Source organism: Azolla caroliniana, unplaced genomic scaffold (genome assembly GCF_043228905.1).
Source record: "Azolla caroliniana isolate FFs.n. ecotype wild unplaced genomic scaffold, voAzoCaro1.0.p SCAF_9, whole genome shotgun sequence".
NCBI classification, from domain to species: domain Eukaryota; kingdom Viridiplantae; phylum Streptophyta; class Polypodiopsida; order Salviniales; family Salviniaceae; genus Azolla; species Azolla caroliniana.
In genome coordinates, this window is record NW_028230444.1 from 19,805,681 (window position 1) to 19,822,494 (window position 16,814).

Sequence of the window (16,814 nt, forward strand, 5' to 3'; positions counted from 1 at the left end):
AAACTTCAATTCCAAGGTTGTATCATAATCTTAAAAACAAATGCATATATACTTACCATAGTACTCAAACTCTTCTTTTTTACAAACCCATCACTACGTTTTTATTTATTTCATGCCAACTTATAAAATGTGAGTAAAGATGGGGTACTATGGAGTAAATCGGAATAGTGGACTACAAGGTTACCGCCACATCCTTTTACGAATAAAGCAACGAAGTCCATCATTCAAAGGATTTCGGCTAATTAACCTCAACCTAGTTAATGTGAGTTAGACTTGAACAAGATCTCAAAAGTGTTGGAAACTAGGGGGAAGACTTTAGCATGATTTAGCCACAATCAATGAGAACACACTAGCATTCTTGTATTGCTAATCATCTATAGAGGGATGGAGCATGCTAAGTTACTCTAAACATGGTTATCAATTTAAGGAGATTGTACCATATCTAGCATCACTACTATGATCAATTTAAGGAGATTAGTGTAAATGTTGTAACTCACCTACCAAATTGTTCCAACAATATGCATAGGAGACATAATCTAGGAGACATAGTGAAGTTTTAAAACCAAACAATTCTCACAACCAGTGTATGAGAATTCCCAACGATTTTTGTTGCATCATTTTTTGCGATTTTAGTTTTGTCACACCACACTCATTTACATGCAAGAAGCGCATATATATGTTGGAGAATAATTTTATTTCATTGCTTTCATTACAGCTTTGATAGATTGGGTTTCAATCACAGCTGATATTTATGAGTTTTAGGATAGGTATAAAAAATGAGCCATATACGAGGATTATCCAAACTCCACATTCATAGATGTAATAATGTGTATGGGCCATATTCATTCATTACAGGATAGATACAATGGCCAATTGACTGCAATAATCACATTTACAAGGGTTTCTGTAGCCTCTTACAGTGCTTCAATTGCACCATTCCAATAATTTGACTGTTCCAAATTGGATCACATTTGTGTTTCCATTGTTCTTGTGCTAATGGCTTTCTCCAAGGAATCATGTATGAGAATCGAGAGTGAGAAGTTGACCTACAAATTAATTTAATTCTGCTCGTTGCTCTATAAAAAAACTCCAAATATAGTACAAGGCACACAAAATTCGGTGACAGGAAGCAGTCCTGACATTTTCCTTCGTTCTTCGAACATTTACCGTAAGTAATTTTACTTTTGTGTCATGTATCACGAGGTATCAAACAGGCCCATATTGTATGGACCTAACGAGACGGTGAAGATGGAAGGAATCGAGCACCATATCTAGCATCACTACTAAGATCACATCAATCCAAAGTCAAAAGTGAATAAAGAATCTTAAACTATCAGTAAAGAGTAGCTGGAATATTATCACAAATTTTCATTCGAAGGGTATCGTAAGTCATTCATTACAATGGGATTAATCTAAAAGACTTTACTTTATAACGCCTTCTCTGACATACTACATCAAAAGACCTTGATAATAATATGCAATTAGAGTTCTCCAAATACTAACATATATTAGTAATATAGCGCTCACCCCAAGAGGAATGATCACTCCTGGCTCCCACGAGATACCTCACAACCTTTTGCACACTTTCATATTGCATTAGCAATCAACAGGCATGACATGATCTAAATGAGCATCATATAAGCGTAGTGATACATTCTCCTTACGGTTTTAGTTATCCGCGAATCTTAGCAGAAGAAGCATAAGTTTCTCAACTCTGTCTATGCTTCTTGATTGTTAAACATCAGCTTACCTTTCATCAGATGACAGCATCATCTGGTACATTAGTAGATAACTCATCTACTATGAGAAAAAACATAATGTAAATTACAACACGAACAAGGCTTAGGAGAGCCCATGCAATGATAGGAACTTTTACTCACCCCCCAAGGAAGAAATATCACCAGTTTACAACCATGCATTGATTATCTTTTTGCATCAATCATGCTTTCATGCTCCACCAGTTCTTCCTCAATTTCTGGGAAACTTCCGGATTAGGATTCCCCAGCTTCTGGAGTATGATCTTTGTTTCCCGCAATCTGGCCTTAAAATCTTTCTTCCAAGTGTCGAATCTTTGTTTCAGCTTCCTGAGTTCCTCATCAGGGTTTAGAGTAGCATCATTCTGACCAGATTTAACCTCAATTACAAAGCTTGAATCATCATGGAAAACTTGTTGACGGTGCTCAAACTCTTTCACCAAATGACTCACAACCAATCGGCCTGCATTGAGGTCTGGTTTTACAATCGAGAAATCCGAATATTGGCTCGGTTGCTTTTGTGGAGTCAAATTTCGGTCGGGTGTTTTAGTTCCCACTGAGCTGTTATCATCCCAATCCAAGTCATCATCTTCTGAAGGAACACGAATATGCCGAGGAGCACGCTTTGCTCCAGTTTTGCTCTTTTTTAATCCAAATGTCTCGTCAGATTTGAGAGCAACATTCAATACATCTTCAGATGCAAGGCTTTTCTTTGCAGCAGCTAGGCTGAGTTGAAGGGATGACATCTGCTTTTGCCACATTTCTTCCATCGAAGACATTTTGGACTCGTACTCTGTCCACCTTGCCTCATAATGGTTCAGCCTTTGCCGCAACATTGCATTATCTTCTTCCTTTTCTCGTAGAGCTGATTCGGCCAGCAAGACACGGCTTTGTAACTTTGCTAAAAATGAAGCTGAAACCCTAACTGTTGGTTTGTCACCATCCAGCTCTATATTTGGTGCCTATATAGCAGATAAATTGTCTCAATAATGCACCTCTACAGTCTACAGTTACAAAAAAAATTACAACAATTGTAGATATATACCTCAGCTGTTCTTCCAACAAGTTCTTTCATAACACTCTCCACTTCAAGAGTGCTAATGTTCTGAGAGGCATCCTTCATTGTCAAAAATCCTCTCTCTTGTTGAGCCTTTCGTCTTTCTTCTTTTAACTGCGTCAACTCCAGAGCCTTCTGCCTCAGTTCCAGAGCTTTATGCCTTCCATCTTCTAAGCGCTTCAATTCCAGAGCTTTCTGTGTTTCTTCCTTGAGCTTTTTGCGCAAAGCCAACAACTTCCTCCTAGCCAGCCAACCTCTAGCAACTGCATTTGCATAAACAATAAAACTGTTGAGCAATACGTCAGGGGTTCCACACCTCCCACCTTTGGGTGCCAACAGACCCCAAGTGAGAGAAATTGCATTGACCAACACTGCAGTACAATGCAATAAGTTCGTTGTTCTACAACTCTTTTTTTCAACACATTATTTACTGATAGCATTGCTTTACCTGATTGAATCAGCACAATCTCCTTCTTAGTTTTGAGGAATCTTTTTCTTTTGGCTCTGCCTCGTACATATTTCTGAATTCGAACAGCTGCACGGTGTTTCTTAAGCATCTCTTCAAAAAGTCTTTGGATTTTCCTGGACCTAACCACTACATAATCACACAAATCACAATAAGTTGGTGGCTTCCACTACCATTTTATTTCATGGTGAAACATAAGATATGAAATTCTAAAAGTAAACGCTTACAGGACTGTAAGAAAAGAGCTGTTTTCCTTAGTTTCTTAAAATGAATTCTGGCCCTGTAACCTCTGTATATCTTCTGGAAGGAGACAATTGCATGAAGTGTTTGCAATCTATAGTCTTCCAATCTTCCAACCTGCAATACCCATCTTCTGTTAACATTTTTACTGGCCATAAACAAAAATATGATGTGTTCAAATACATCTGAGGTTTCATATCCACCTGTCCTGCTCGAAAAAACAATTTGGTGTACCCCACTTGATACATATCAGGAGGAACCTTGAATTGATGTAGGATCGCAACACATGTACTGAGTACATCCTGTTCAGCCGAAAAATTGAGTGGAAGAAGGAAACCATACCTGGAATAAATCATTGCACAAGGAAGAATGAGTTCCTTGATATAATATATCAATTAACGCCAAACATGAACAATACAATGATTACTTCCAACTAAAAACCACAGAATCATCAACCTGGTAGCAAAACGCTGATGAGAAACTCGTGTTGGATAGCCACATCTGGAAATTCTTACAACCTCAAGAACACCACAGCATCTTAATTGCTGCAAAACTAAGTCATCCTGATAAACAATTGGCTTTTGCGAAGTATTTGGTTTGATGCAACGAACGAAATGTGGTTCAGTGTTTTCCAGGCGCTGCATTAATCTATGGAGTTGTCCCTAAAGAACATGAAGAAATACTATTTTAAAATCTTACAAACTATGAATGATGGAGAGATTATGAAAAGATTCATGAAAAACTATATTGAAACATGTTGGCAAATGTCCACTATATAATGACCTACAATGAGACACCTTAGCCACCTAACAACAAATTGTTATTCATCAGACTTGCACCAAAAGCACCTTTAACAAACAAAACACATATCCGGCACACAGAGACATCAGAGAGAAAGGAATCCACATTGACCTTGAATTTTGTTGCCACACTTTGTTTATGAGTGTCTACTCCATTTCTTCGCAAAGGAGTGATTGGCTTTTGAAGAGCTTGCTCAATATTACTAGCAAAAAGTTGTGGCAGCTGTGCCTCACATGAAGACAGTAACTGCAATAAGTCTGAATGCAAGAGATCTCTGTTTTTCTCAAGAAAACCTTGAGTATCGTAGATAACCTGTTTCATCCAGTATCATCATTAGCACCCACAAACACCACAAATTACTGAGCCAAATACTTGAAAGTTGATAACACCTCTCCTGCGTAATGATTAACACGGAACCCTCTGCTCCTTTCCCCCTTAAAACAGCTATTAAGGGCCAAGTGCTCCTTAAGCTTTTCTGCCAATGTATAATCTGTGCCTTTTGGGAATGTACATTCTTCATCGAGTAAGGATATCATACCTAGAGGTCTCTGCAAAATGGACAAAGAAAAAAAATAGTATAGTCCAATAAATAACAAAGTTTTTGTGTATGACTTTACTCTGGTGCCTATATCGTGCAAGGATCTTACCTTCTCAATGAGCTCAAGGCAATCCTGGTTATCTTCAAATTCAACACGGGTCCAGTCTATACCTTCAGAAACATATTCCTGTTCGAGGATGGACTCGGTCAATCCCAAGCAAAAAAAAATCAGATATCATGACATCATTCTAATTTTGAAATTAGATACTTCTTGTTCCAGTTTGAATAAGTGTCTGTTGAAGTACTGTTGCAGTCTCTCATTGGCATAGTTTATACATAGCTGTTCGAAACTGTTTTTCTGGTAAGACAAGAGGAATACAATATTTATTTTGCAATTAGTATTCCTCTTTCATCACTTTTGACATATTTAAGTCATAAATATAATCTTCCTTAAAGTTGAATCTCTGTTTTTACCACGAAAGATTCAAATCCATATATGTCCAAAATAATGATAGATTTGCCGGTGTGATTTTTCCCGACTTCAAGCGACTTATTTATACGATCAACCAGCCAGTCAAATAGACCAGCATAGATAGCTTTAGCCAATGCATCCCTTGAATCAGCTGCCTGGGTCAAGTAAGTAAAGAAGTTTATTAAACACTGATTGCAGAATGAACACCACAACAATAACATATCCCATCATCAACCTGAGAAGAAGTTAACTTCTGCACAATCTTCTCATTTCCTGCACGAATTTTTCGAGTGCACAGGCAATCCATAAGATTTTCTTTCCTGCATTTTAACAACTTTGCTGCAGTCCTAACCGCTGTCCATACCAGAAAAGTATGATTAATAGTGAATAGAACCATTGAAACAGGTGCTATTCAACATTCTTAACAAACAATACAGTCATAGAAGCAAAAAATATGTAGGCCTATGTCAGAAACTAGCCACATAATTTCGCACAAATTTGGTTGAAGTCTAAGCAAACGTAGTCATCTAGCAAAACAATTACGATATCTACCAGTAAAATCAAAGAAAATAAGCGAAATGAAAGATAAACTAAAAGACAGCCTAGAATCTATTTGTTGATGAATACGTAGGTATTAAGAGATATCTTTCTATAACAGGTAAGAGACGAGTCCAAAGGAAGGAAAACATTATTCAAATGTTAGATAGGAGTTTAGAAAGAAGTTGACAAGCAGGCATTCCATGTATGTCTGATGAACTGATAAAATGTTGTGTGATACCAAAACTTCCTTTAATCTCTTCATGATCTTCCAAGTTACTGTAGTTAGACTAACCAGAAAGATCTTGGGAGTTACAAAATACCTTGTTAATTGCAATTCATGCACTGACATTGGACAGGAGACAGGAATCAGATGTACAACAATGAAAGGATATGGTATACTAGCAAAGTGGGGTCTAGAATCAGTAAAATGGTCAAAGTTATCCGTTTGGGTTCTCAATTAATCTGAGAAAGACAGGTTTCTCTGTTTGGGTCCTCCATCTCATATTGTCCAATTGATATGATTTTGCTCTTGATGACAGAAACTAACTGAAGGATGCCAAAAGAGTAGTTATCATTGAATAATTTGTCAACAATGGACATTCGCCAATAAATCAAACCTGCCATTAATTCCTGACAGATTTACATCAAACATTCCTTAAAAAGGAGGATGAAAGTATTAGAGAAAATCCAATAAAAGGATAGCTGCATCCTGCCACTAATCCACAGAACAGGAAAAGATTGGATCCTGTCTATTTTCGTTTTCATCAAATACAGATTATATTTTGCAATTTCTTTTATAAATCTGTTGACTCACCCTCATCATCATTTACAGATACATGATTTTCATTGTCAATGACTGAAAATGTTATGTTCCCAAGCCATAGAACTGCAGAAAGCATCGCAAAAGCATTTTCTTGATCATCTTTGCTTATCTGCATGACATCCATCGCATCCTAAACACAAGCTAGAGGGTTTTAGTTATTTCCACAGGAAAGATAAGTAGATAGCATATAAAATTGGCCAATTCAGTGTTATAATCCAGACATTCAAGAATCTTACCAGCATTCCACGGAACCTAGCAGCATCATCAACATTGCCTATTTCCAAACAATCACTTTGATTCAAATACCGATAATCTTTAGCAGGCCTCAGATTTATGCGCACTACAAAATCAAAAGACATTAATCTGAGTAAACAACTTCATACATAACTTACAACTCAAGTGCACAATTTCAGATCATAATTCTAATGAAATTTAAAAGGGGCAGAAAACCGTTACCCCTTAAAGCATCATGTGCACCCGCACATAGCTGGTAAAAAATATGGTATGATCGTTCACCCTTTGCTTGTTGCACAACTCTTGACTGATTTGAGCAAAAAAAGATATGGTCAGCTTTTACTTGATTAAAATGACATGTCCAATCCATTGCCAAAAAGATGTGCACTACCTTCTCAAGGAGATCTTTGATGGGATTGCCAAACATTGTAGAATATAACACGTACACCAAGAAAAACAAAAGTATTTTGAAAGCAGATTTGATAAGTCTTTGAATGATGTGAAAAAAACATTAAAGTAAAATAGCAGAAGCCAGAAAAGCTTCTTACATGTTTGGATTTTTGCTCCAGAAATTTTTCCTGAATCAAAATATATTTCAATAAGTTTACCCTGCAGAATTGAACATTATTTTGTTTCAGGTTCCAAAATCCAAAATGCCGTCAATAAATATAGCATAATATATAATGACAATCACTCCAAAATGCCCTAACTCCACATAACTGCTTTATTTGCGTAAAAATAGGTACAATACAGGAAAAAAAACAAAAAGACGCCATTCTCTTTGTGCTGTAAGCCTACTTGGAAGTGTTCTTTAAATTTATAAGAAGATCAAGGAATCAAATAATGAAACCTAAACACACTTACAAATCTGCTAGAGTTATCATTTCTCAATGTTTTTGCATTCCCAAAAGCCTCCAATATAGGATTGGTCTGTAGAATCTCGTTTTCTACACCATCCCCTCCACCAACTGCTGTCAAGTATTGCATAGCAATTTTGGCTGTTTCTGTCTTTCCTGCACCACTCTCACCACTAAAAAGGAGGTTTTTAAGAAAGAATAATCCAAAGAAACCGAAATAGATCATACAATAGTAAGATGGGAAATACTCAAAACATCAGGATAACAGTGTTGTAGGCCATGAATGAACGGAGAAGAAAGAACGCTTATCAGCTAACAATGCAGGTTTGGCTTGTATAGAAAGAAGGAATTATACACACCTGATGATAATTGACTGATTAACTCCATCTGTTCAGGAGTTGCAAATAAGGAAACTGTGTTAGGGATAATTCATGTCTTCTTTGCATTCACAATTGTCAATTCAAGAGCACATCAGCATATTTTTATACATGAACATTACACACCTCTCATCATTGCACGAAATGCGCTCTCTGCTGTCATATATATATGTGGGGCAAGATCATCTTTACTCTTGTTTCTATATTGTTTAAGTAACTCCTCTGTATAAAGTGGAACCTTCTTGAATGGATTAATTGCGATCAAGACAGGTCCAGCTCTTGTCTAGAAAGAAGGGTACTTAAAAGTCAGACACAATGTAAAGGTAAAAGCGTATAAAATTTGCCAAATTTCTTCATATCTTATTACATATATCTTCTCGTTAACATATCTGTAGCGAATGTTGTGAAGAACTGAAGGTTCATTCAGATAGCTAAGTTGTATGAGATCATCTACTCCTTCAAGTATAACAGGATTTGCTGGCAGCAGTTTAGAGGATGGTAACTTGATAATTCGAGGCTGAACTTGTGATTCGGACTGTACAGAAAGAAACCAATATCAGCCTGCATTCTCATATGAATCAGGCTAAGAGGTTTACAGTTGCAATACATACCTGAACTTCTGTCATGCTGACAATAGATTGTTCTTCATTTGTTGATTCGACAACCCCAAGAATCCACTTATTTTCAGGGTTTAAACACCATACTCGAGAATTCTGCATCGAACGTTGAGTTTAAGAGTGAGTCAATTCACTCAGTTGCAATAGATCTTTGAAACTTCCTAACTACCAAATATTACATCTAAAAGTTTCGCAACCCTATTACCTGTTAGAGATGTAGCGATATGCTACCAATAGAGATATTTATTCCAAGCTACTATGGAGTCTGCAAGTTCCAACTATATACTAATTCCAGCATATCATTGATGCTTCAAATATGATTGATATAAAATTGAAGCATCCTTAACGTTGAGAGCCTTAGCACAAACAAATTTGGCAAGAGGACCTCATTCACAAGGATTTCAGCGAATGCATGTGCACCCCTTCCTCACCGTTTGTGAAATTCTTAGCCAAGTTTTAGTCTCCGTTGTGCCATAAGTATGAAAGCCTCTGTTGAGAATGATTCAAAGTTATAACAGCTAGTTAGCTCCAACAGCTAGTTAGCCCAACGGCCAGATCTTGGCCTTTATAAAGAGAAACTTTCTCCTCATGTAAAAATAAGCGATCTCCGTGTTTCCTTTCTCCCATAGTGACATATATGTACATTCTTGAGAATAAAGGTGTTTTTCTCATTTTTCTATATGGTATCAGAGCCTAGATCCGCCCATATGCAAACCCCTAGATCTTCCCCTCTGCCAAACCCTAGATCCGCCCTCTGCTGGTGTAACAGTGAACGGGACAGCACTGTCCTAGTATCCAAGAGATGAAAGGTATTGGTATTCCGCCAAAGGTATTGGTAACACACATACTCTTGCCTCTACGCCAGAATGCATAATTGATTCTGGTGCATCTAGGCATGTGACGGGTAATGCTAGCAAGTTCTCGTATGCTCACTTAGCAATACCAGAGAGCATTCAAACTACAGACGGTACAACACAACCTGTAGTTGGTATAGGTATAGTGAAATGTATTGACTCCGTGACATTGTCTAATGTGTTACATGCTCCTTCTTTCCCAATAAACCTACTATCCAAAAGTTCCATCATACTCCAACTAAAATGTGTTGTTTCTTTTGATATTCCCAAGGTGACATTCCAGGAGAAAGGGACAGGTCGGAGACTTGGGACATGCAACATGGCACATGGCACATGGCACATGGCACATGGCACATGGCACATGGCACATGGCACATGGCATAATGGACTATGGTATTTGGATCGTGAAGGGCTGGATTCAGCATTAGCATCTATGGTAGAGGGAACAGATGTAAGGGGGTCTAAAATGAGTTGTGAGGACTTGTTGATGCTTTACCACCAACGTATGGGACATACCTCTTATGGGATGATTTCTATGAATGTCCCAAAGCAGCTGTGGGGACAGGCAGTGTTGACACCTGCTGCATTGATCAATAGAATGCCCTCTAGAGTATTGGAGTGTAAGACTCCATGTGAGTTGTTGCAAGGGTATTATAAACAAGAGGTAACTTCACCCTTTGATGACTTAATTGAGACTGTAAATATGAGGGAAGAAGATAATGGTGAGAGGTTGCTAAAAATAGGATTAATTCCTTTGCTGATCCCTACATTATCTGAGAAACAAGTGAGCGTAGGGGATGAGGTAGAAGAAGGAAAGAAGACGAGGAACCTATATGTTTTGGTAAAGGTGTATACACGGAAGAGGAGGCAAAAAGAAGGAAATATGAACATGTCTTCGGTGCCACTTGTGCCATCAAGTTCCATGTCCCGACCTGCCTCGACTTCTGTAATTCCTATAGAACTCCCAAACCTAGAAATCACAGGTGATATGATTTCCTCTCCTTCTCCTATAGAGGTTAGGAGGATCTCTCACAGTAATGCAGGAGTTCCTCCTGATCGTTATGGTTTCCCTCATGATGTTGCTCAATTTATCTCTTATTCTAACATATCAGCTACACATAGAGCATTCATTGCATCATTAGCCTCTGTCACTTTACCCAAGTGTTGGCAGGTTGCTAAAGAAGATCCAAAGTGGAAAGCAGCCATGCAAGAAGAACTCGGAGCTCTTGAGAAGAACAAAACTTGGGAGATTGTGACACTACCACCAAGAAAAAAGGCGGTTGGGTGCAAATGGGTCTTTACAATAAAACAAACCCCAAAGGGAAAAATAGATCGATACAAGGCACAATTAGTGGCCAAGGGATATAGCCAAACATACGGCATTGATTACGACTAGACTTTTGCACCTGTAGCAAAGATGAGCAGTGTTAGAACACTTATTTCCTTAGCAGTGAATAAGGATAGGAAATTACATCAATTAGATGTAAAAAATGCTTTCCTTCATGGAGAGTTGATGGAGGAAGTGTACAAGGATATCCCCCCAAGTTTTGGTACAATTCAAACAATAGGTAAGGTTTGCAGACTAAGGAAGTCGCTTTATGGACTAAAGCAATCTCCTCGAGCCTAGTTCGACAGGTTAAAAAAGGGCTATGGTGGGTATGGGATACCAATAGACGAATGCAGACCCTACAATTTTTTTTTCGACAACACAAGGAGCATATTACATTACTTGTTGTGTATGTGGATGATATAATTATCACGGGTAATGATGAAGGCGAAATTGCCCAACTGAAGGTGCAATTGGGTAAAGAGTTTGAGGTGAAGGATCTAAGATTGCGGTAGCTCGTGGAGCAAAAGGAGTTGTTCTATCTCAGCTAAAATATGTATTAGATCTTCTCACAGAATCTGGAATGTTGGGTTGTAGGCCCGTAGCTTCTCCAATTGACCAAAAGATCAAGCTAACTGAACTTGCAAGAGAGAAAGTTGATCGTGAAAGGTATCAAAGATTGGTAGGTCGGCTGATTTATTTGACTCACACCCGTCCAGATATTTCATTTGCAGTAAGTGTGGTAAGTCACTACATGCATGATCCGAGGAAAGATCATTTGGATGCAGTGTACCATATTCTGAGATATCTCAAAGGTGCCCCGGGGAAGGGATTGATCTTTAGAAAACATGGTCATTTTAACATTGAGGGCTATTGTGATTCTAATTGGGCCAGATGTGGTAATGATAGGAAATCCACATCAGGATACTACATGTTTGTTGGGGGCAATCTGGTCTCTTGGAAGAGTAAGAAACAGTCAGTAGTAGCAAGGTCAATAGCCAAAGCAGAGTATAGAGCTATTGATGTAGGAGTTGCAGAGTTGTTACGGCTGAGAACTCTCCTAGTAGAACTAAAGGTAAATCAAGAAAATCAGATGATGTGGTGTGACAATAAGTCGGCAATCAGCATTGCCAACAATCCGGTACAGCACGATAGGACCAAGTACATCAAAATCGACAGATTCTTTATCAAGGAGATGCTTGATAATGGAATATTAAAATTGAGTCATGTTTCCACTGAACATCAAGTAGCAGATTGTCTTACAAAGGGACTTGGGCCAATAAGTCTTACTAGATTGTGTGACAAGATGGGCTTAGTGGATATTTTTCGCCCATCTTGAGGGGGAGTGTTGAGAATGATTCAAAGTTATAGCAGCTAGTTAGCTCCAACAGCTAGTTAGCCCAACGGCCAGATCTTGGCCTTTATAAAGAGAAACTTTCTCCTCATGTAAAAATAAGCGATCTCTGCATTTCCATTCTCCTGTCGTGATATATATGTATATTCTTGAGAATAAAGGTGTTTTTCTCATTTTTCTATAGCCTCCACAAATACGAGAGGAATATAAATGAGAACCAATTATTTGAAATCTATATCGTTCTAGGGCAAGAGATTATAGAGGAACACATTTAGAAGGTAGGACACAAATTTGAGGCCATGAGATTCCTTACAGTAATGGACCTATACTACATGTTTTCATGCAAATGCATGAGGTGAAATATTATGGCAACATTTGCAGACTTCAGACATCAAAGTGATGGATAATGTCATTCCAAGTCAAGCAGCATAGTCCAAAGAAATAAGAGGAAACTTACGCCATACCAAGTCAAGCAACATAATCTACAGAAACAAGAGGAGAAATACGGCATCACAGGTCAAGCAGCATAATCCACAGAAACAAGAGTCCCACGCTATGACAAGTCAAACAGCATAGTTTTACTATATGTAGAAGTTTCTTAAAACATATCATTTCTGCCACAAGGAGTACTGACATATCATGTCAAACGTAATGATACTCGTGAAATTGAACATCTTTTTCAGAACTCACAATACCCTTTGTTTTCGTGGTTTAGCAAAGCTAGCAACATTTGGGAGCCAGTTTTATTTCAGAAGATATGAATCAATTTGAAACCACATGAGGTTGAAAAGACAGGACTTGTTTAATCTTGTACATTTGCACTTCAAATTAATGAAGTCCAGCTAGCTTGGGGTGTTCCCAATACCAGGGCCCCAAAACAATGTTTTTGTTAATTCTTAGTTTGCAATTTGAATTATTCCAAAATGATGCTTTTGTTTTTCTCTGGTAACATTTCATCAGCAAAGAAGGTGGAGATAATGCTTTAAAAGATCATATAGGATTCTCATCAAAGTGAGATTATCATGTTGAGTATCAGAATGGGACAAAGGAAAGGACCTTGGCGACACTGGAATTCCAGTATCTTATGTTTTAACAATTCTGATTGTTATATGCTATACCTTCCAAGTTGAACTGTGCTGATAAACTTGACACTGCTCTATTTTGTGTCAGAAGGAGGACAAATGTGTGCATTGTGCAAACGTAGTTATACATTCTTAGCGGCGATCAACCAACTCGACTAGTGGAAGGAATCCAAAACATCTATTTAGCATTAACTTTTCCTAGAGTTTTAACATTGTCCCAAGTACTAAATTTCAGAAAGTATTGGCAAATACATACATAGAGCTCGTAAGGACCAACCTTTTTCAAACCCGAGAATGCATCCCTCCATCTCTTTGCACCTGCTCTCTCACCCTTCACCTTTTCTATCATTGATGAACTGGAATCAGTTCCACCAGTGCTCTCATGTGCATTAGAATCATCCATCGCAGCATCAGTATTACGTGAGTTTTTACCATCTTCTGATGATGCTTCCACCTGTTTCTGATGTTCAGTTTCCTCATCCTCACTCACAGAATTATCTGTGCGAGAATCTGAACCAAAATCTTCAACCCTGCTCATGTTGAAGTCTCTGATATGCCCGTTCACATAACTTTCTGACTCGTATCTAGAAAACAAATTCTCCGTCTTAAGTGTGTCAATGGTATTCTTAGGTTCAGGATCAAATGCATTTGGGTTACATTGATCTTCTGCTCCGATTGAGAAACCTGGACTTTTAGCATTTGGATGGCCATAAACATCACCTGATTCTTCAGCTTGAAGCCCTGTATGAATATTAAAAGGGTCATGTGATTCTGGGCCTGTGATGAGGAAGAAAAATCTGCATTGGATGGTTTAAGAACATATGCATAAAGCTACCTATAACTAGATTGAATTGACTAAACCAGATAACGCTCAAACTCACTCACCATCTGAGGATTGCTGCCAACACGAGTTTGAATCCTGATTTGATCCGTTTCCAGGATTGGAAAGTTGATTCCCAGAATTGGGGAGTTGGTTTCCGGAAATGGAAACCTCATGATAGCCTGTTGTTGCAACGGCCACAGAGACAGCTTTCCTCATTCGGGCTGCAGAAGGTAATCGAGCTTTTGAAGTTGGTCTTTTTGGCAGAGCAGGAGGTGAATCTGTTGGTTTTTTGTTATCCAATTTATCTATAGATGCAAGCATCTCCTCTAAACTGCTGAGACGCCTCTGAGGGACCATGGCGTGCTGCATTTTTTTCTCTTTCAGACAACAAAATCAGAGATTTGGTTAGATGACTGTGACGATGATGCTGCCGATATGGTGATGTATATGTATATGGTGATGATGGTATGGTATGGTGATGTCTATGAGAATTATGATTTATGATCAAAGTTTCTGTATATCTGATATTATAAAATTATTGCATTTTGATTGTTTCGGTAGAGGACTGCAGTGAGGATTCTCTGTGAGTGTCTGTGATTTGAGTCCATCGCTAGAAAAAGAGAGGAAGGTCGGATCAAAAGACCTTTCTGTTCTTCTTCTTCTCCTCCTTCCCGAGTAGCAATCCGATTGGAAGAGAGAGGAAGAAGGGAAGGGAAGGGAAAAGGAGGATATGGTGCAGTCATCTGTTAAAGGTTGTGAAATCAGTGTTCGCTTCTGATAGACAGAGAGAGAGAGAGAGAGAGATTTGGGAGAAGAGGATCGAACAGATGGAGGAAGGGAGGCGAGGATTTATGGATGATAATCCAGTGATAGATTTAGCTCTGTGGCTATGGCAGAAAGACGTCTGCACAGGAAAAGAAGGATTGTGGAAAGAAAAAACCCTCCAGGCGACGGGCGGAAGGATCTTTATGAAGGAGAAACAAAAGAAGAAGAATCAAAGCAGGCTGAGAATCTCTCTGTCTCTCTCTTTCTCTCTATCGTTCTTTGTCTAAAGTTCCGATGGCGGAATAATCTCTGCAACAGAGGAGGAAAGGAAGGGATATAAACAGATAGATATATAGATTATATAAACAGATAGATTAGAGAATCAGGCTGCAAGAGGAGGGGGATGAGGAAGGAGGGAAGGAGCAGAATGGTTATGACTATGGTGGGAGAAGCAGAGATGCAGAGAGGAGAAGGCGAAAGAATGAAAGGGGTTAGGGTTGGGGTTGGGGGGAGAAGGGGAGAAGGGGAGGGGGCTTATCTGAAGGAGGAGGAAGAAGAAGATTTATGGAGATGGCAGGATGAAGCTCTGCGGAGAAGACGTTATTCGCAGAAGAAGAAGAAGAAGAAGAAGAAGAAGAAGAAGAAAGAAGATTTATGGCGATGGCAGGATGAAGCTCTGCAGAGAAGACCTTATCTGCAGAAGAAGAAGAAGAAGAAGAAGAAGAAGGAAAAGTAGAAGAAAAATGAGAGAGAGGAGGCCGCGCGCACACGCGCACAAATATTTTTTTTGGGTGCCTTTCAAAAAATAATTAGGAATTAAAATTTTAATTTGCTTAATTAAGGAAAAAAAAAATTTGGAAACTGCTTTTTGCCTTTTGCTTTTTTGCTTTCTGCTTTCCGGAGCATGCCACCGGCTACTGCCGGTCTTCAACCCTTTTTCAAAAAATAAACAAAAAACCCAAAAAGCAAGCGAATCAATCATCTGCAGAAGCCGTTGCCAACGCCAAAATAGATAAATAATTTTTTCTTTTTCTCTTTTTTCTTTTTTCCTTCTTTTTTCCCTTCTTTTTTTCTTTTTCTTTTTTTTCTTTTTTCTTTTTTCTTTTTTCTTTTTCCTTTTTCCTTTTGGAAAAATCAAAGGAAAAAGAAATTTTAGCAAAATGAAATGTTCCACATAATTCCATATATGACCCACAAACACACACATTTTGTTCATGTGGTTGTGATTTCTGCTCCTCCCTCTAGTGCTTCCTGGTTCTCAAATGTGTGTTGAATGTGGGGGGTGGGAGTGGGGGTGTGGTGGTCGTGGCTCCTCCTCTCGATCTCTTTATCTGCTTGTCACATATTACACACATACGATCTATCACATATCGTATCGCTTGTTATCCCCCCCCCCATACACTTGTCTCAATCCATCCACGTGTGCTCCTCTAACAGCTTTGTGTGTGGGTGTCTTCTGTTTCCCTGTATTCCTTCTATTTTCTATCTAGCCTCCTCGCCTTTGTTCCTCGTGTGTCCGTCGAAAGCCCTATCGAACGACTTGAAAATTTGTTCCTTTTTTCTTGTTCTTGTAAATAGAAATGTGTCGATTACAAAAGTTGAATTACAGTAGATGGATATACTATATCTTGTTGGCTGACCAGAGAACTCAACGAGGGATCTAGATACATCCATCCATTGTTATGAACCTATATAGTCTCATGTCATAAAGGCTAATGCAAATGATAGATATGATGCCTTACCAGCCTACTCGAATCTCACAAGCTAGGTATTGAAGTTGCATCATGGTATCAAAATGTAATGAATTTGAAGGCATGTAAACTATGGAATGAC

General features: G+C 38.5%; 1 protein-coding gene across 1 annotated transcript; it reads right to left on the bottom strand.

Moving 5' to 3' along the window:
- Positions 1-1,344: 1,344 nt before the first annotated feature.
- Positions 1,345-14,661, bottom strand: LOC147860498 (myosin-1-like). The gene is made up of 24 exons (XM_087324539.1): positions 14,279-14,661; positions 13,671-14,134; positions 8,771-8,872; positions 8,527-8,694; positions 8,286-8,442; positions 8,142-8,169; positions 7,790-7,955; positions 7,474-7,534; positions 7,317-7,330; positions 7,148-7,232; positions 6,928-7,031; positions 6,683-6,821; positions 5,564-5,682; positions 5,331-5,483; positions 5,125-5,214; positions 4,966-5,043; positions 4,708-4,866; positions 4,430-4,630; positions 3,974-4,179; positions 3,721-3,859; positions 3,505-3,634; positions 3,260-3,406; positions 2,800-3,074; positions 1,345-2,716 (listed from the first exon to the last, which is right to left on the bottom strand). Exons 1-24 carry the CDS (start codon positions 14,583-14,585, stop codon positions 1,940-1,942), a joined length of 4,269 nt encoding a protein of 1,422 aa, XP_087180665.1. The 5' UTR covers positions 14,586-14,661; the 3' UTR covers positions 1,345-1,939.
- Positions 14,662-16,814: the final 2,153 nt, after the last annotated feature.